The sequence below is a fragment of the Cetorhinus maximus genome, chromosome 12 (assembly GCF_964194155.1).
Source record: "Cetorhinus maximus chromosome 12, sCetMax3.hap1.1, whole genome shotgun sequence".
In the NCBI taxonomy this organism is placed as follows: Eukaryota; Metazoa; Chordata; class Chondrichthyes; order Lamniformes; family Cetorhinidae; genus Cetorhinus; species Cetorhinus maximus.
This window is the reverse complement of record NC_135890.1, coordinates 40,068,860-40,089,684: the sequence shown is the minus strand read 5'-3', so window position 1 is coordinate 40,089,684 and position 20,825 is coordinate 40,068,860. Positions and strand designations below refer to the sequence as shown.

Here is a 20,825-nt window from a genome sequence, read left to right as displayed (position 1 = left end):
TCAGTAATAGTGCATCTACAACTCTCTGAAGTAAAGAATTCCAAAGATTCACAATCCTTAAGATTAAGAAGAAAATTTCTTCTCATCTTAGTCCTAAATGATCAGCCCCTTGCCCTGAGGTTGTGCCCAGTGTTCTAGATTCCCCAGCCAGAGGAACCAACTTCTGTGAGTGGATGAACCCATCAAGCCACTTCAGAACCTTATGTTTCAGTGAGATCACCTCTTATTCTTTTAAACTCCAGTGAGTATAGGCCTAATTTACTCAGCCTCTTATCATAGGACAATCCTCTCATTCCAGGAACCAATCTAGTGAACATTCACTGTACCACCTCCAAGACAAATATGTCCCTTATATATGAAGACCAAAAAGCTGCTAATGGTACTCCAGATTTCGCCTCACCAAGTCCTACACAATTGCAACAAAGCTTCTTTGTTCTTGTACTCTAGCCCTTTGCAATAAAGAACGATATGTCATTTGCCTTCCTAATTATTTGCTATTACTGGACACTAATATTTAATGTTCCTTGTACAAGTACACCCAACATTTACAAATTTCAGGCCCATAAAAAATTTCTGCTTCTCAATACTTAGCACCAAAGTGAATAACGTTATATTTCCCAACTCAACTGTCTTAATAATATCCCTGTTGCATATTTTGAACACAAACAAATAGACTTGCATTTATGGGCTAGACATTAATTCGGAGGCAGTGTTGTGTGCAGATTTTAGGTTGGGAAATCCTTAACAATGGGTTGCCTGCAGGTTCTTCAGAATTTAATGGTCTCCGTTTCCCAGCTGCAGTCAGCCAGGTTAAGAAGGTAGGCCTTTGGCACCAGGCCGCAACTAGGGATAGGAGAGGAGCCAGAAAGATCTGGGAAGAAATTGGTGTCTGGAACCAGCAAAGATCAGGGTATGGAGAAAAGGAAAAACAACTGGAAGATCGTATGTCAAATGTACGATCGCAATATAAACTTGATGAATTGTCAGAAACACAAAAAATTCTGACTCTATCCAAAATAAATTAACTATTTCTACGGGAGGGATTTCAGGTGGGACCAGAAATTCCTGCCCAAAGTCATCGGACCTTTTGCTGGTCCGTCAAATTTTCTGTCCCGCCTGCGACACTTACTGTAGTAGGGTGGGACTGGAAAATCTCGCCCTAAGATACCATGAATTTAGGGCAGGCAAATGAGGGATAGTTGATTCAATCTTTGGTTTCTCTTATTCTCACTGATTCACTTTGTCTATCAAGGTATATATTTTGGAATTTTTGCTTTGCTCATTTCCTACTTCAACAATGGTGTTCTTAAGATTATTTAGTGTGAACTATTGCTTTTTAATTTTGCATTCTGTTCGTTATGACTCAATTTGTATTTTGGAATCTAAAAATCAACAAAGACAAAGAAAAAAGGTAACGCCCGTTATCAGTTCTTACCTGTGCAAAATCTGCAGCCAACCTCATTTTACCTCCTTCACCCAGTGGTCTCAATAGGCTTGCATTACGGATAAATAATTGAATAGCTCTCTGTGCAATGTTTTCGGTACTGTCATAGATGAAGTCCACGCACTCAAAATTTTTAAAGTAGTCACTCATGATGCGTGATATAAAGCCTTGCAATTCTTTCATGTAAAGAGAACATGGGACTTCTGGCTTCCCAGATGAAGACCTGTAGAAATGAATGCAAATCAAATCATTATTCTTACTACTCTTCCAGGGTCAAACAACAGAGAAGCTTCTATTCTATTAAAGTGTAATATTTTTCTTTTTCCTCTATTTAATAGTGATTTACCAAACTCAAAAGTGCTTTAAAACTCAGATCCCTACTTCAGGTCAGCCTGAATGCAGATATCGTTTGCCTTCTCAATTTTGGCCTCTTTTATATTCTGTCTCTTCCCTCGACCCTGTCATTGCCAAAACACATGATTTCCCCAATTTACTGCACTTTATTCCCTTGACCCCCAATTCTTTCATGGGATGTGTGTCATTGGCAGGGCCAGTACTTATTGCCCATTCCTCGAGAGGATGGTGTGAGTCAGCTTCTTGAAATGATGCAGTGCATGTGGAGAAGGTACACCCACAATACAATTAGAGTTTTCCAGAATTTTGACAACCGACAATGAAGGAACAGCAAGAATTTTCCCTGATTCATCTGACTACTCTGACTGATTGGTATTCTACTACCAAACCAAGCTATTGAGGTCTTCCTGGACAGGCTCACTGTTCTCAGCTTCAATCTCGCCATTATAAGTTGCAGCATCTGCCACTTAACTGTTCAAAAGCAGTCATGTGAACTGTTCCATTCCCCCTATCCTGATTACCCCTTACCCATGTTCCTGAAGGTAAGTTTCCTCAACCGCCTCCCTGTCCCACTTTCCATAACATTTCCGCTAATGGGTGTACCACTAACTGTCTGCACTGTACACCCTTGTGCAATATCAACTTTCATAGGAGAAAGGCTGCCCCCAACCGTAACCTCATGCTTGATACAAGCACACCAACAATATGGGCCTGAACAATACCTGCTTTACTGACAGTGATTTTTCCCTCAATGAAGCTATTCCACCTGGCTACACATTCTATTTGTTGCCCTGCCCCATTCATCATGATGGCAGCATGGCGCTCATTTCCTAGTTCTTTCTCAGTGTGTCCTCATATTCCTCCAGCACATTAAATTCTAACACTTCCCTTCAAAATTTTGATCTACCCTCAATCACTGACAACTTCATGAAAATCTCACCTCTGTCACCTTCATTTAACCTCTAGTTTCGTTATCAACATATACCTAGACAAACTTTGTCCCTGAAACGCAATTTGTCTGCCTTTCTGTCAAAGTCACTCACCAAGCTCTTGATCTAGTCATTACACAAGGCCTTTCCACCATTAATGTGATTGCAGACATGGCTATATTTGAACTTTTCTCAACTCCCTCACTGTCCAAACTATAATGACCAACTCTTCTACTCCCATCCTAACAAAAACCCTATTTATACCTATCCAATGCCTTCTTTAACTTTCAACTCTTCCACCCATGAGATCTGTGGTTCTACTTCTCAGCTCAACAACTGCATCTCCAGCCAGTAGATTCTGAACCTTGATATGCCATGGGGTATAACAGCCATTTCAAATCTGAAAGATGCAGAATTCGATGTGCATGGATTATAACTGGTCAAACTATCCATCACACATTCTGACTTAACCACCTCAAGTTGTAATGTCTCTTCCTGTTGGCGACCAAAACTTAGTACTCCTGGATCGTACTGGAGGTCAGGAACAATTCCAAAGTTTTGTATCTATAAACTACCTTCCCAGCTCTCCCCACACGTCCCTTCCAACTTCACCTATGAAGTAGGATGGGGAGAGCACACAGACTTTTCATCTCCAAAATTAAGACTACTCCATCAACTGCCTTCACCTTCTTTGGCCCATCACTTGTGCTTCTTGCCCCATCAGCAACATCATTTTTTTCCCAACTTCTCTTCCGCTCCCCCCTGCCCGCAGTTCACATCAGGCTCATTTTCCTATGACACCATTTATATGTCAAAAGTACATCACTGGCTGTGAGGTACTTTGGAACATCATGAGGCTGTGAAAAGCTATATAAATCCCATTTTTAAAGTCCATCCAATGCCTCTGCATCCTTTTTTATATAACAAAAAAGAGCAGAACTGTTCACAGTACTTTAAATCTGGTCTAACCAAGTTCATAAGTTTCAAAGTGTTTAATCTTTGTGTACTTAAAAATCATTTTTTAAAATTCTGTCATGAGACGTGGGCATTTATTGCCCACCTCTATTTGCCCTTGATAAGGTGGTGTTGAGCTGCCTTCTTGAATCCGCTGCAATCCATTTGTTGTAGGAACACCCACAGTGCTGTTAGGGAGGGCGTTCCAGGATTTTGTAGCAACAGTGAAAGAATGGCAATATAGTTCCAAGTCAGGATGGTATACGACTTAGAGGGGAATTTGCAGTGGTGTTCCCATGCATCTGCTGCCCTTGTAGGTGGTGGAGGTCAAAGGTTTAGAAGGCGCTGTTGAGGGAGCCTTGGTTGCTGCAGTGCATCTTGTAGATGGTACATGCTGCTGCCACTCTGCATTTGTGGTAGTGGAAGTGAAAGTTTAAAATGGTGGACAGGGTGCCAATCAAGCAGGCTGCTTTGTCCTGCACATTATGTTCAAGGCATCAATAAATATTCCTCCAATATAAATATACTCATGTTGTAAAAACATACTGAACAGAAAATGAGATTCCATGACAGTATTTGCTCAATAAACTGATCTCAATCAGGGCAATAGTTCAGCATTCAAAAAGATATCAGCATAGCAGAATTGTAGCTGCCAGGGGATAAGAATATCTGCAAGGTCTCCTCCTCCAATCACTATACAGTGATTCTTGCTGGAAATGCATGTTTATGAACACAGCGAGCAAGGGTAAGCTTAGGCTGTGATTTCAGCAGTTGCTTAGTCTGTTGAAGACCTCATCTTGTATGTTAGTTGAAGTATCAGAGGGGTAATGGTGGAATCTGTGGATTCAGTGTCTTCAACAGAAGGGGAGAATACTGGCCACAAAAGTCATTGGTTTACAAAGATAGTTTTCTATACAATAAGGATCTCCTATCCAACTTTGGGTCAGAGGAATGATATTATCAAGCTCGATTTAAGTTTTTGCAACATTTTCTGTCTAATGATTACCCTGCAAAGTCTTCTTGGTGCATCGTGATAATAATGGCCTCAATGGAGTCTTCCACAGAGTTTAGCAATGGCTGTACTGCATTTCCCATGAGAGCCTGAATTGTCTAAAGAAGTGAAATAAAGATTTAAAATTGAAATTTGTCGTCCATGACATGTTAAGTAGCTTTTAGACATGGTAAGAATATTTTCTTTCATTTGACATTGAAAGATATTTACAACAATTTGGGCAATCTTAACACAGTTTCTAGTAGCATAAAGCTGCAATCAATTCAGCACAAATAGGTCTAAAATGGCAAGTTCACTGAGGGATTCCAAGGTGATGCTTAGGCCAGGAGTGAAAGAACAGCAAGAACACTGTTACAGGGGAGGGGCGGTTGCAAAAGGTCTGGATGACAGAAAATGTTACACCCCTGTTCAAAAAAGGGAGAATGATAAATCTGACAGAGAAAATTTTTAGAGACAATAATCCAGGACAAAATTAATTCGCATTTGGAAAAATATGAATTAATAAATGAAAGTCAGCATGAATTTGCTTAAGGAAAATTGTGTTTAACTAGCTTGATTAAGCTCTTCAATGAAATAACAGGGGGTTGATGAGGGCAGTGTGGGTGATGCACAGTAAGTTCTCACTTAAAGTTGTGGTTGTGATCCTGAAAAGCGCGACTTCAAGTGAAACAACTTTAAGCGAATCATGGGTTCCCATAGGAATCAATGTTAAAGCCAGAATTGGTTCCTTTGGACATTTTTCACCCAGATAAAAAAAGCAACGTACAAGTTGAAATATTGTACCATACATGTGCAGCACTGTGCATTCCTAGCTAAAATAACTAAAAAGTAAATCACCAAATATAAAAGAAATATAATACAAAAATTAAATTCTTTAAAAAAATTACAGTACCTGTACTTACCTCAGTACACAGACTTTTAGATTGACCAGGCTTCATCTAATGGCAAAAGTTGGTCCTATCAACAACAGTTAGTGGTTAGCAGTTCTGCACTAACCAAATTATGCCACTAGATGGAGCCAAGGACATAATGTGAGTTCAGGAGCGGAGCCAGGAGCTGCTGAAGAACAGATCTCAAGGACTCAGGTAAGAATAGAGTCCAGGAGGCAAGGGGGTGGTGTGGGAAGAGTGGTGGGGGAATTGGCAAGTGTTTGGAGGTGGGCCGGGGTGGGGAGTCAGAAGCAGCAAAGTTCGGAGTCGGGAGTTGCCAAGGGCGAAGGAGGTGAGGGGGATGAGGCAAGGCAAGGGGGGGGAGGAAGAGAGACTGAGGGCAAGGGTGGATACACTGTGGGAAAAGCCCATGTGAGCAGACAGGCCACAGAAGAGGAAGCCTGTGGCAAACAATGTTAAAGTGAAACTGACAACGTTAAACTGACAGAACAACGTTAAAGTGAAACAACGTTAAATGAATTGATGTTAAGCAGGGACTAGCTGTATATATGGACTTTCAAAAAGCATTTGATAAAAGTGCAACATAATAGATTTGTGAGCAAATCTAAAACCCATGCGATTAAGGGGGATAGAGGCAGTATGGATGCAAAATTGGCTAAGGGACAGAAAGCAGTAGTAGTGAACAGTTGTTTTTCAGACTGGATGGAAGTATATGGTGGTGTTCCACAGGGTTAATATTAGGGTCATTGCTCTTCTTCAAATACATTAATGACTTGAATCTACAAAATATAATTTCAAAGTTTGCAGATGGCATGAAACTCCAAAATGTAGTTAACAATACAGACGACAGTAACAGGCTTCAAGAGAGTATAAGTGAACTGGTGAAATGGGCATGCACATGGCTGTTGAAATTTATAACACAGGTATGTGAAATGATATATTTTGGTAAGAAGAATGAGGAGAGGCAATATAAACTGAGTGGAACAATGTTAATGGGGGTGTGGGAACAGAGACCTGGACGTGTTTGCAAACAAATATTTGAAGTTGGTAGGACAAATTGAGAAAACTGCTAAAAAGCATCTAGGGTCCTTGGCTCTCTTAATAGAGGTATATAGTACAAAAACAAGGCAGTTATGTTGAACTTGTATTAAACACTGCTTAGGCCTCAGCTGGAATATTATGTTCAATTCTGAACACTATAATTTAGAAAGGATGTCAAGGCACTGGAAGAATTCAGAATAGATTTACTCAAATAGGAGAATGAATGAAGGACTTCAGTTATGTGGAGAGGCTGAGGAAACTTGAGTTGTTCTCCTTAATCTTTTTTAAGAGATTTTACAGAGGTATTCAAAATCATGAATGGTTTTGATGGAATAAATAAAAATAATCTGTTTTCAGTGGCATAAGGGTTTTTTAAGGCAGTGCATTATGGTGCTCTGAAATGCATTGCTTGAAAGGGTGGTGGAATCAGATTCAATAGTAACTTTCAAAAAGGAATTGGATGAATGCTTGAAGGGAAAAACTTCCAGAGCTATGAGGAAAGAGGAGGGGGATGAAACTAGTAGGATAGCTCTTCCAAGGAGTTGGCACAAGCACGATGGCTTCCTGTGCTGTTTCATACCAAGACAGACCACAAGTGTACTTCTGAGGATGGTAAGATACATTATTGAGCCAGATAGATGCCATGTACTCTGCAACTGACAATGACACTTCCGCTAGGAATTTGCTTGAAGGCTCTTCCAATTAGCCAGTGTAAGATCAGCAGAAACCCCAGATAAACCATGTAAATGAGATTTTGATAATGCAAATGTCAATTTCAGATGATATCTTTTCATTCAAACAAAAAAGACCCGAAGAAGCTGAAGAGAGAACTGAAAATTTAGTGCTGCATTCCTTCTGTTCACTTCCATGAATCCAAAAGACACAATAATACAACTGAAACACTCTGTAATTTACCTCCAATGCTGTTCTAATTGTTTGTTCAGCAGCTAAAGGGAATGAGCTCAGGCTAGACAGTACCTGGAAAAGCAAACAATAGATACATCAAACTCATGGTAGGTAGAACAGTTTCTTAAACATAGATCTTCTCTCAACTCTTATATCTAATGAAAATAAGTCTAGTTCTGTACGTCTTTCTTCATAACTTAGAACCTCAAGTTCCCCAATCAACCTTGTAACTTTACTCTGAATCTTATCTAATATATATATTTTTTAAGATGGGCTGCCCAAAAGTCCACCAAATATTCCAAATGAGTCATCAATGATAGATTAGGATAAATGTTTTGACTGATTGAGGCTACAATAATTAGTAGTGAAGGAGGGAGACAAGATCATAAATCTCAAGTGTACCATGAGGGGAGTTCTTAAAGGGATACTATTATCTTCTTTCCATTTGATAATGGTGTTATGATATGCTCTGTGGAAGATAAATGAAGGAGAAAAAATACTGATATCTTCTTTGATAGCCCCATTACCAAGCTTACTAATTAAACAAGCACTTGCCTGTTGCTTTCCAGTTTAAAGTAGAATGAGGGATGGGCTTTCAGCAATCAGATTGCTATAAGTGTCAGAACAAAGAAATTAATTGAGGCTTACTGCCAAATGCCCCCTCTGAAAGCACTACCAAGAATCTTTTCATACTCTTACCACCGCCCCAAAGCAGGAACACTGGCCAACCCTTGACAACCCTGCCATATTTAAATGGCAGCAAGGCTGGGTAAACTAGATAAATTATTTGCCTCCCGTCTGAAATACTGTTAACCCCAATTACTGAGAGAACAGGAGTGGTGTCAACAGGAGGCCCACAGATAATCCTTCTGAGAGAGGGAGATAGTGACCACATCTCCATGTTTTCTGTCATCATATCTAGGAAGGTGCCATGGCACACAGATTAAAAGCTTAGAAGAATCTTTATTTGTTTATGATCCCTTTCATGGGAGATCTTCCATTCCATCTTGCACTTCACTCCTTAAAAGCAGAGGGCTCCCACTGTGTTACAGCAAAACCACTGAGAGCATATCCTGCTTGTTATGGATAAAGAAATAGACAAGTTGCAAAAAAATGTTTTGGAGTGGAGGAGAGTGGATTTCAGTAAAATAAGGCAGGATCTGGCCAAGGTAGGCTGGGAACAGCTGCTTGTGGGGAAATCTACAGAGGAGCGGTTTGGGGGGGCGGGGGGGCGTTCGAAAAAGAAAATGGAGAGGGTACAGGCTCAACATGTTCCCTCTAGGGTGATAGGAAGGAGTAACAAGCCCAGAGAACCATGGATGACCAGAGATATTCAGGATACGATGAGAAGGAAAAGAGAGGCTTTCAGCAGGTACAAGGGAAGCAAATCAGTGGAGGCATTAGTGGAGTGCAGAAAGTGCAGGGTGGAGCTTAAAGTAATTAGGAGAGCAAAGAGGGGATATGAGAAAGCTTTGGCTGGTAAAAGTAGGGAAAATCCCAAGATATTCTATAAGTATATCAATGGGAAGAGGATAACCAGGGAGAGTAGGGCCCATAAGGGACCAAGGGGGCAATCTATGGGTGGAGCCAGAGGACATAGGTAGAGTGTTGAACGAATACTTCACATTCGTCTTCACCCAAGAGAAGGAGGATGAAAGTTTCAAACTCAGGGAGAGAGACTGCGAGGTTCTTGAGCAAATTGATATAGGGAGTGACAAGGTATTGGAGGTGTTGGCAGGCTTAAAAGTGGTCAAATCTCTCGGTCCAGACGATTTGTGTCCTAGACTGCTGAGGGAGGCAAGGGAGGAGGTCGCAGGGGCTCTGACCCAAATTTTTAATTCCTCTCTGGCCACGGGGGAGGTGCCAGAGGACTGGAGAATAGCTAATGTTGTTCCGCTATTTAAGAAGGGTGGTAAGGATAAGCCAGGGAACTACCGGCCAGTGAATCTCACGTCAGTGGTAGGGAAACTATTGGAGAAAATTCTGAAAGAGAAAATCTATCTCCACTTGGAGAGGCAAGGTTTGATCAGGGATAGTCAGCATGGCTTTGTCAGAGGAAGGTCATGCCTAACAAATTTGATTGAATTTTTTGAGAAGGTGACCAGGTGCGTAGATGAGGGTAGTGCAGTTGATGTAGTTTATATGGATTTCAGCAAAGCCTTTGACAAGGTCCCACATGGGAGACTTATAAAGAAGGCAAATGCACATGGGATATAGCGTAATTTGATAAGGTGGATTCAAAATTGGCTTAGTTGTTGGAGACAGAGGGTGATGACAGAAGGATGCTTTAGTGACTGGAAGCCAGTGTCCAGTGGCGTACCACAGGGATCTGTGCTCGGTCCCTTATTATTCATCATTTATATAAACGACATAGATGACTATGTGGGGGGGTGGTATGATTAGTAAGTCTGTGGATGACACAAAGATTGGCTGGGTGGTAAACAGTGAGGTTGATTGTCTTGGGCTACAGGAAGATATAGACGGGATGGTCAAATGGGCAGATAAGTGGCAGATGGAATTTAACCCTGAAAAGTGTGAGGTGATACACTTTGGAAGGAGTAATTTGACAAGGAAGTTTTCAATGAATGGCATGACACTAGGAAGTTCTGAGGAACAAAAGGACCTTGGCGTGTGTGTCCATAGATCTCTGAAGGCAGAGGGGCATGTTTGTGGGGTGGTGAAAAAGACATATGGGACACTTGCCTTTATCAATCGAGGCATAGATTACAAAAGTAGGGAGATCATATTGGAGTTGTATAGAACCTTGGTGAGGCCACAGCTGGAGTACTGTGTGCAGTTCTGGTCACCACATTATAGGAAGGATGTGATTGCACTGGAGGGGGTGCAGAGGAGATTCACCAGGATGTTGCCTAGAATGAAACATTTAAGTTATGAAGAGAGGTTGGATAGACTTAGGTTGTTTTCGTTGGAGCGGAGAAGACTGAGGGGAGACCTGATCGAGGTGCACAAGATTATGAGGGAAATGGACAGGGTGGATAGGGAGCAGCTGTTCCTCTTAGTTGAAGGGTCAGTCACGAGGGGACATAAGTTCAAGGTGAGGGGGGATGTGAGGAAAAACTCTTTTAACCAGAGGGTGGTGACGGTCTGGAATGTGCTACTTGGGAGGGCGGTGGAGGCGGGGTGCCTCACATCCTTTAAAAAGTACCTGGATGAGCACGTGGCACATCATAACATTCAAGGCTATGGGCCAAGTGCTGGTAAATGGGATTAGATAGGTAGGTCAGGTGTTTCTCACGTGTCGGTGCAGACTCGATGGGCCGAAGGGACTCTTCTGCACTGTGCGATTCTGTGATTCTTAAATAATTTTGACTCAGGAAACCAGTTTGGATTATGCCAGTAAATGGACATCCCAACCCAGTGCAACTCTACAGCAAAACTGCTGCAGAAAAAAATTCAGCCCCTTTGGCTAAATTGAAAGTCTTCACTTCTTGATTAGAAGGAAAAAATTTAAATATTACTGAACATATAAGCTAGAAAATGTTAATTATATACCAAAATCTATTCTACAGGTGTAATAATAGGCTAGATGTTACAATTTTTTAATATCCTTCATTAGTTTTCATATTTGCTTAAAGCAACTAGAATAGCCAAAAATTAATAGAAGAAAGTTACAATCTCAGCAATAAACGCCAACCCCTACCTTCAACATTGATTGATATAATTTGTACAATGAATTCACTACGGCTACATTCCTTCTCTGTCCCTCTGTCAGTGGCCCAATCACTTGACTGGCATCACCCTGTGTGGACAGCTGTGAAGAAATATTTTTAAAATGCCTAAATTACATACTTTTGATTTTGAATAACATGTAATTCAGTGCAACAATGTTTCTCTATTTATTTATTACAACACAAAACTGATAAGGGCAGACGCCAAAACATGAATCAACAAGAACTTCCTCCAGCTGCGCAGTGGCAAGACTGTTTGGTTTTCATCAGGCATTTTACATCATAGGCCCTGTTGAACCTGCTTCCCACTCTTCGCTTAGGTTAAACTTGATCAGGCAGATTGAGTATACTGCATAACAGAGAAAACTCCACATAAAGTCCATCACCAAGGCTGCCTATTTGCACCTCTGAAACATCACCTGTCTCCATAACTACCTCATCCCCATTGCCGATGAAATACTTATTCGCATGTTTATCACCATCACATTCGACTTTACATCGCTACCCTCTACCTCCCGAGTATGAGTCTGGACTACTGCAATTTTTCCCCTCCACTCCGTCAGCAGGCCCTTCAGCCATCATGCTCCTGCTCACTAAGATTCTTTTCTCAAACCTCTTGGACTTGTTATGCTTTTTGATGCTTTCTAAAGGCTCCTTGAATTCCATGCCTTTGATGCCATCTTTGGGCACTTCACCTAACTCCTCCCATTTTTTGTTCAGTGTCTAAATCCATCCTCCTCATCTTGTAAATTGTCTTGGGAAGTTTACCTTCTTTAAAAGTGTTACATAAGTCTACATATGTTGTTGTTGAAGTATCAAAATAGAAACCAGGAAAATTTAAAGGGCATCAGGCTAAATAAAGTACCTGTGTAGAGCTGCATTCAAATTGACTTATGCATCTTACAAGAAATGAATAGAAAATATGGGCATGTTTTGGGTCAGGCATCAAACGTGGGTCCAAACTTTGCACCGTTTCAGGAGCAGCAGTCCAACATCAATTTTTGCTGCATTGACCAGTGGCGCTCTGTCTAATTAAGGGTGGCAGGTGAGCAAATAGGCAGTCTTGGTGATGGCCAGTATGTGGAGTTTTCTCAGTCATGCAGTATACTCAATCTGCCTGGTATCTAAAGGAGGTGAGTTCTCAAAGATTGAAGCGTCCTCTCAGCACTTTTTAAAAATTTGAAATAAAAAATGGCCATTCTATTTCTTTCATGACTTTATCTGGCCCCTCCTTAGATGCATCTTTGCTACTAGCCTCAACTACTCTTTGTAGTAACACATTCCACATTCTTACTACTCTTTGCATTAAAGACGTTTCTCCAGAATTTCCCACTGGATTTATTCATACTGTTATGAAATCCATTTTCACCTCTGTGTCTGTGTGTACTAAACTGACAGTCTGTGGAGTTTATAACATTTAAGGTATAGGATGTTCCCATGCTTGTTACATTGGGTCCTGCCTATTAACAAGGGTGGGACTTCTCTTGGAGTGTTGTGATAGGTCACCAGATCTGTTAAAGGGTCAGTGAATCACAATTCAGAGACAATCAGTTTCGGGGAGTTAGCCAGCAAATGTGACAGAGATGGGGATAAGCAGAGGCCCCAGTTAAGTGAAGCAAAAGAAAGAGCAGAGGGGTGAAAACTTTAAGTAAAGGCAGCCCTTTGGAGCAGTAGTGTTAGGCTTAGCATGGCCGAAGATCTGAAAGTATGCTTAGAAGGTAAAGCTTAGAGTACTCGGAGATCCAGGGGAAAGGAACCTTGGAAGGTAGGATTGAAACCCTGAGAGGTGAGCCATTGTTGAAGCCATTCAAGAGGGAGCGACTTTTGGAAAGAATTCTAAAGAGATCTTCAAATGTGGAGAGTAGAAACCCTTGTGAGAAAGACGAAGTTTCAGTGAGATTGGCTGGCTCACAATGAGACTAACATAAAGTGGGTTGTTGAGAAATCTATGGAATCTGTTTTGGTTGCATCTGTCATTTACTCTGTAGTGTGGTGTGTCCGACCACAGTTCGTCTGTTAATTCACATGTACCTCATACTCACTCTGAACGTTAAAGTATAAGACAGTTCTCAGAGTGTTTTATCTTTCTGAACTTGTATAGTAAAGTTTGTTTTTATTTGTTCAAAACCTGTGGAATCTTCTGGCTTTATTATAAAAGCAGGTGTCTTGAATCTCAACTTTGACTACTTTAAATAAAAGTTACTGGTCCCTAACCAGGTCCTACCAACAACTGGGGGTTGAGGAGAGGTCTCGCCAAGGATCCTAACAACATATTATGATTCACTTCCAACTTTAGGCTCACCCACAAGTGGAAACATTTTCTCTGTGTCTACCCTATCAAACCTTTTCATAACCTAAAGACTTCACTAAGTGTTAGTAGAGGAACGTTTAGTGGACGGTGATCATAGAATCCCAAGGTTTAGGTCAGCTATGGATAAGGACAGGGAACATTTCAGCATTGGGTGAGAACAGATTGGCCCAGGTAAACTGGAATCAAAGAGTGCCAGGCAAAACTAACTGAACAATGACCCGTCTTTAAAAAGGAGATGGTTCAGGTACATTCCCACAAAAGGAAAAGGTGGGAAGAGCAAAGCCAGAGCTACCTGGATGCTGAAGGGATAGAGTAAGATGAAGCAAAAAAAAAAGAGTATGATAGATGTCAGATTTATAATACAAGTGAGAACCAGGCTGAATATAGAAACTTTAACGGGGAACTGAAAAAAGAAATAAGAGCAGCAAAGAGAATATGAGAAGAGATTGGCAGCTAACATTAAAGGGAATCCAAAATGCTGCTTTAGGCATAAAAATAGTAAAGGGGGAGTAAAAGGAAGGGTGGGGCTGATTAGGGACCAAAAAGGAGATTTACGTATGGAAGCAAGAGGACATAACTGAGGTACTAAATTAAACTTCCAAGGAAAAACGTAGGAACATAGAGCAGGAGTCGGCTATTCAGCCCACTTAACCTGCTCTGCCATTCAATATGACCATGGCTGCTCATCGACTTCAATGCCTTTTTCCCACACTATCCCCAAATCCCTTTACGTCATTGGTATTTAGAAATCTGTTAATCTCTATTTTAAACATGCTCAATGACTGAGCTTCCACAGCCCTTGGGGTACAGAATCCAAAGATTCACAACCCTCTGAGGAAAAAAAGATTCTCCACATCTCGGTCCTAAGTGGCTTCCCCTTTATTTTGAAATTGTGCTCCCTAGTTGTAGACTTCTTAACCAGTAGAAACATCTTACCTGCATCTACCCTGTCTATCCCTTTAAGTATTTTGTCGGTTTCAATGAGGTAATTTCTCATTCTTCAAAACTCTAGACAATACAGGTTCAGTTTCCCAAATCTCTCTTCATAGGGCAGTCCTGCCATCCCGGGAACATGTCTGGTGTACCTGTGTTGCACTCCCTCTGTGGCAATAATATCCTTCCTAAGGTAAGGGGACCAAAACTGCACATGGTGCAGTCTAACCAAGGTTCTGTACAATTGAAGCAAGAAGATGCTGCCAAAGTCATAGTAAAAGATGAGATAGGTGAGTCACTCGATGGGCTAAAATATTGAATAACAGGAGGTATCAGAAAGGCTGATTACTTAAAATCGATAAGTCGCCAGACCAGATGAGATACATCTGAGGATACTGAAGGAAGTAAGGGGGGGATATTGTGGTGGTACTGGCAATAATCTTCTAAACCTCCTTAAATACAGGTAGGTTGAGTATACTGGTGCCACTGGGCAATTGCAAGTGATACACCCTTGTTTAAAAGGAGTGTAAGGATAAGCCCAGCAACTACAGGCCAGTCAGTTTAAACTTGGTGGTGGGAAAACTTTTAGAAATGATAATCCTGGACAAAATTAGCAGTCATTGGACAAATATGGACTAACAAAGGAAAGCCAGCATGGATTTGTAAAAGGTAAATTGTGCTTAACCAACTTGGCTGAGTTTTTTGATGAGGTAAGAGAGAAGGTTGATTAGAGTTGTGTGGTTGATGACATGTTACACGGGTTTCCAAAAGGTGTCTAATAAAATGCCACATAACAGGCTTGTCAGAAAAATCAAAGCCCATGGGATAAAAGAGCAGCATTGATACAAAGTTGGCTGAGTGACATGAAACAGTAGTGATGAACAGTTGTTTTTCAGACTGGAGGAAGGTATAAACAGTGGGGCTCCCCAGGGGTCAGTACTAAGACCACTGCTTTTCTTGATCTGTATGAATGACCTAGACCCTGTCGTGCAGGACAGAATTTCAGAATTTGCAGATGACACAAAACCTGAAACTATTGTGAGCTGTGAAGAGGGTAGTGATAGAATTGAAGATGACATAGACAGGCTGGAGGAATGGGCAGACATTTAATTTAATGCTGAGAAATGTGAAGTGCATTTTGACAGGAAGATTGAGGAGGGACAATATAAAAGGATATAATTCTAAACAGGGTGCAGTGCAGAGGGATCTGGTGGTATATGTGCAGAAATCATTGAAGGTGGAGGGCAGGCTGGGAAAGTGACTAATAAATAGAGGCATAGAGTTATGGTGAAACACTGGCTTGACCTCAAATGGAGTAGTGTCCAATTCTGGGCACTAAACTTTAGGAAGGATGTGAAGGAATTAGAAGGAGTACAGAAAAAATTTACAAGAATGTTTCCACAAATGAGAGGCTTCAGTTACATGGATATATTATATATTGGAGAAGCTAAAGCTGTACTCCTTAAAGAGAAGAAAGTTGTGAGGAGATTTGATAGAGGTGTTCAAAATCATGAAGAGTCTTGGCAGAAACTGTTCCCATTGGCTGAAGGTCAAGAAGCAGAGGCCATCGATTTAAGGTGAATGACAAAACAACCAAAGGTCACATGGGAAAAAACATTTTTATGCAGCGAGTGGTTAGGATCTGGAATGTACTGCCTAAGAGTGTGGTGGAGGCAGATTCAGTCATGGCTTTCAAAATGGATAATTATCTGAAGACAAAAAATTTCGAGGCTATTGGGAAAGGCTGAGGGAGTGGGAGTAGCTAAGTCACTCTTGCAGAGAGCTAGCATGGACAAGGACCAAATGATCTCCTTCCATGCTACAACCATTCTACGGCTCTAGATCTAGATCACTGCTGATCTTTGCCTTTCTACAGAACAGAGCCCCAGCCTTTTGCGTCTTTCCTGATAAGCATAACCCGTAAGTTCTGGTACTATCCTTATGAATCTTTTTCACACCTTTCCAGTGCCTCCATATTCTTTTTGTAAGATGAAGACCATAACTGTGCACATATTCCAAGGGCTGAATTTGAGGTCGTTGGGCAGGCCCGAGAACAGCTGGGAAATAGCCCGTCGCCTGCGATTTATGGCCAGCCAGCGTGCAAAGCGCGCTGAAAGGCCCAGCGCTGCCAGGGTGAGGGCAGGAGGAGGGAGAGCGTTGAAGTCAGCACGGGTGTGGGGGAGCATGCAATGAAAGCTCCCTGAAGGCAAAGAGTTGAAGAATTTGAAACCATGAAATAAAGATTTTAAGTTGCGATAAAATATTCACATATTGGACTCGCTCACCTAAACATATAGATTAGAAAAATGATGCCCAAACATTTTTATTTTTAAAAAATTAATATCAGAAACCTCATCCCACCCTTGGATAAGGTTTGCTCAAAAATCCAGAGGCCGCCCGGCTGATCCGCCAACCATAACATTGGGCAGGCAACGGAAAATCCATGTCAATTAACACATTAATGGCCTTAATAGGCCTCTTAATTGTCGGCGGGGGCGCTGCCGACTCTCATGTACTCCCACCGACCAAGATGTCGCGCGAGCGAGTGATGGCGTCAGGATGCTCGCCCAATATCATTGTGTGCTATTTCACGCTCGGGTGTGTTGGGCGTGCACCCGCACGCCGAGTGAAAAATCCTGCCACAAGTGTGGTCAAAGTCTGCAAAGTGTGCAAGTTTAAAATAACTTCTCTGCTTTATAGTCCTATCCCACGAGAAATGAATGCTGGTGCTTAGTTTACTTTTCATATGACATTATTAACTAACCTATGTTAACAATTCTAGTGATTTTCATGTGTACCCTAAGATCCCTATGCCACTCTACCCCATTTAGACTCTTATTAATGAAGCAGTATGTGGCCTTCTCATTCTTCCTACCAAAATGCACCACCTCGCATTTAACTATATTGAAACTAATTTGCCAATTACATGCCCATTCTGCAACCTTAGTAACATCTTCCTGTACTTAATCATATTCTGTTAGTATTAACTGCACCTTCCAATTTGGTGTTGTCTGCATTTGAAATTGTACTACTTCTCCACTGGTCTAAATCATTCGTATAAATTGTGAACAAGGCTGGCCCCAGCACTGATTCTCATGGAGCATCATCTTGGACAAAAGCCTTTAAAAGTTGGCATAATTGAGACCAAAACTGCATACAAGAGGGGTGTTAAGGGTCAATCACATTGCTGTAGGTCTGGAGTCAGGTAGGCCAGACTGGGTAGCGACAACAGATTTCCTTCCTTAAAGGATATTATTGAATCAGATGGTTTTTTATAATGAAAATTTGGTAGTTTCATGGCCACCATTACTAAGACTAGCATTTCATTCCAGATTTGTTGATGAATCAAATTTAAATTCCATCAGCTGCTGTGGTGGGATTTGAAATTATGTCTCCTGAGCATTAGTCCAGGCCTCTGAATTGCTACTCCAGTAACATTACAATTATGCCACCATTCCCTACATCACTATGCTAGCATTCACTACACCAGTACACCATTGTTTCCTCACCACTGCTAGGTCCTGAACGTTATATGGTATAGGAGTAGGTGTTCACATGTAGTCTAGCCCAATGGCACAAAGATGGAAATTTTGGGCCATGGTTAAATATCTTATTTACTCAGAACCAAATTAAATTTGGACAAATTTCATTAATGTTTGAGCGGGGACAAAAAGAAGAAGAATTTGATGCCAATTCCAAGGAAGATTTAACTGACAGTTTATTGCTGCCAATTAATGTAATCTAGTAATTGTGGCATTGCACTTACATGTGGTAAGATGAGAAGCCAAAATAAAAAGTGTTAAATTTGAATGATTACAGAGCAAATCTTAAGGACCATGTACTGTATGTTGACTTTATTAATAATTTTACATTATGAGTCTAGATTTAGTTTTTGAATACATTTTGCTGTAAACGTACAAAAACGCAGATTCATTTATAATCCTGAGCCAAACAGAGGTCAGTCCATCAAATCACTAACTTATAAGAAAGACTGTAGATGACCTTAGAATGTTAATAGCACCTTTTCAAATAATACAAGTTGCGGAGGCTATCAAGATTTTTTGTAGTATTTCTGGAACCAGGCATGTGGGAGGGTTAATTGAAAACTTGTACAAAACACAAAGATTGCAAGAAAAACGGATTTAATTATTTCATTAACAGTAATATAATTCAGCTTTTCACAGCTGTCTTTAGGTTGCCAATAATTTTGCTAACATAAGAAACTAGAGTGGGATACTAATAAGGCGTGGCATGGAAGGTTGTGATTGTGACATCACAAATTCACCCGAGATTCTATTACATTTTATTTTATGGATAAGGTAATGAGATAAGAAGTTGGTGTTCGCAGACTGAAACCAGTGAGGTTCAAAATCTATCTAAATCTTTAAGTGATCAATAAATGTAGACTTGTTTTTGTTTGTTACTAAAATATAATTTAGGTCTATCACTGCCAAATGTGCAGAACAACCTTCAGTCTTTTATTAGGTTTAAATTTTATCAGAATTGCCATTCTGTTTATTGCGTTAGAACGTCAACTTGACTACCATGATATATACATAATTAAATTCAGATAAATTCTGAACCTCCTTTCCATAAACAAAACACAAACCAGGTACCTCCATCTACAAGTCCTTGTTCACATACGATAAGTATTGTAACATTAATCTAACCTAAATCATGGGTTACAAAAGGAAGATTTCAATACCAGAAATTAAAAATGTAACAAGATTATGACTTGTTTACTAAAAGGACATTGATTCCAAATGCATCTCAATTGCAGTGGAATGGTTTATAGCAGAACTCAGTCACTGGCGAACAAATTATTTCAGTGTCTGATATACTTGCAGCTGAATGAAATAACACATTTTACTGAGCCAACTACTCACCAACTGAAAATGCAAATTCTTTCCATGCTTAGCTCTCTTAAGAGCAACAAGTACATTCTACAGATCTAAGAAAATTGGAGTTTCCAGTTTATAAAAATGCTTCAGCCTAACTACACAGACTTAATCTCCAATTACACTTCAAAATCATTCACTGAGAAGTAACAGACGTCGAAGGAAAATAGACAGTAATTTCTTTAACTTGCAGTTCTTGAATCATCATTTGAATCAAAGCTACAAACGCAAAAATGTCATTGTGACTTCCTTACTGTTGCTCGATCTATCCTCTTTAATCAAATACTCAACAATAGGCAGTTCCTGGTATAGTGAAATTTATCCCAGCAAACCAGATTTCACTATCAAAAATAAGGCAATATTCCATGTTGAAAATGACTAGCAAGTGATTTAACGAAAAAAGTTTGAGCTTTCAAAAGCTATACAGGAATTAAAGGTGAAGGGTTCTCAAAATTCCTACATTTTTCATATCATTTACAAGGATATGACTTTTGGACTTTTACCTGAAAGGAGACAACGAGAGGAGGCAGAATACGCATTCTTCCCTTTAAAACAATCAACCCAGAGAAAGACACGAAACTAAAGCCCATCAAAATCTTGCATAAATAATCGCTACTAACTACTAAGGCAGGAAGACAACAGTCAATGCAATTATGCGAACCCATCAATACTCCACACATACAATGGCTTTCAGTTCAAGACTAGTTACGGGGGCAGGAAGACAATGATAAACATCATGCCAGTCCATTAAAAACGAGACAACAATCACCTGGGGAAGCCCACCAAAATCAAACAAAAACTAACCTTGATTTGGATTGAGATAAGAAATTCAAAAAAAACAGTATAACTGGGCCAGGAGAGACAGAAGGGTGAGCAGTTTTGAAAGCTGACACAGGGCAGTGAGCAGTGGGGAGCGGTTGAAGCCGAGTTTAAGCAGGGAGCTGAGCAAAGCGGAGGAAGGAGATCTGGAGGTTTGCAGGCCCATAGGCAACATCACGGCGAGGGGCACGGGGTGGCAGGCTCAACCGAAGACAACAAAGCCGCAACCGCAGCCCTCCACGAAGAACGACCACCCACAACCACGCCCTCCACCCAACTGAAGAACCTTCGCAGATTCCACAGACCAGGACCACGTGGAGACGGCAGGCCCCAGAGGATACAAAGAGCGTACCCCAAAACTGCAACCGGCTTACCTGGCCGGATTTCGAACTGTCAAGGAACCCTAGTTGGTGAGCATGATCCCTGGCCTCTCCTATTTCAATTTAGTTAGGTTTTGGGGGTGGGACAAGGGTAAGGGGATTAGTAGCGTTATTTTCCCTCGTTATGCTGTGTGTTCCCCATTCTTAACTAAGTGTACTTTGTAAGTCCATATAATCTCAGTGTAATCCTAACGTTATAAATTAATTTGTGACTTCAATAAACACAGTTTTTTTCTTGCACCAAAACCAGCTGTCTGCTGCACTT

At 40.8% G+C, this 20,825-nt stretch overlaps 1 protein-coding gene across 4 annotated transcripts in view; it reads right to left on the bottom strand.

The window, feature by feature from the left end:
- Positions 1-20,825, bottom strand: part of cog5 (component of oligomeric golgi complex 5) — a 99,242-nt gene that overhangs the window by 9,469 nt on the left and 68,948 nt on the right. For all 4 annotated transcript variants that reach the window (XM_078553414.1, XM_078553413.1, XM_078553416.1 and 1 more), the window contains exons 15-18: positions 11,192-11,302; positions 7,540-7,602; positions 4,688-4,791; positions 1,436-1,667 (exon numbers count right to left, since the gene is read on the bottom strand). In XM_078553414.1, the coding sequence (XP_078409540.1) occupies positions 1,436-1,667; positions 4,688-4,791; positions 7,540-7,602; positions 11,192-11,302 (510 nt within the window). The remainder of the gene's footprint in view (positions 1-1,435; positions 1,668-4,687; positions 4,792-7,539; positions 7,603-11,191; positions 11,303-20,825) is intronic.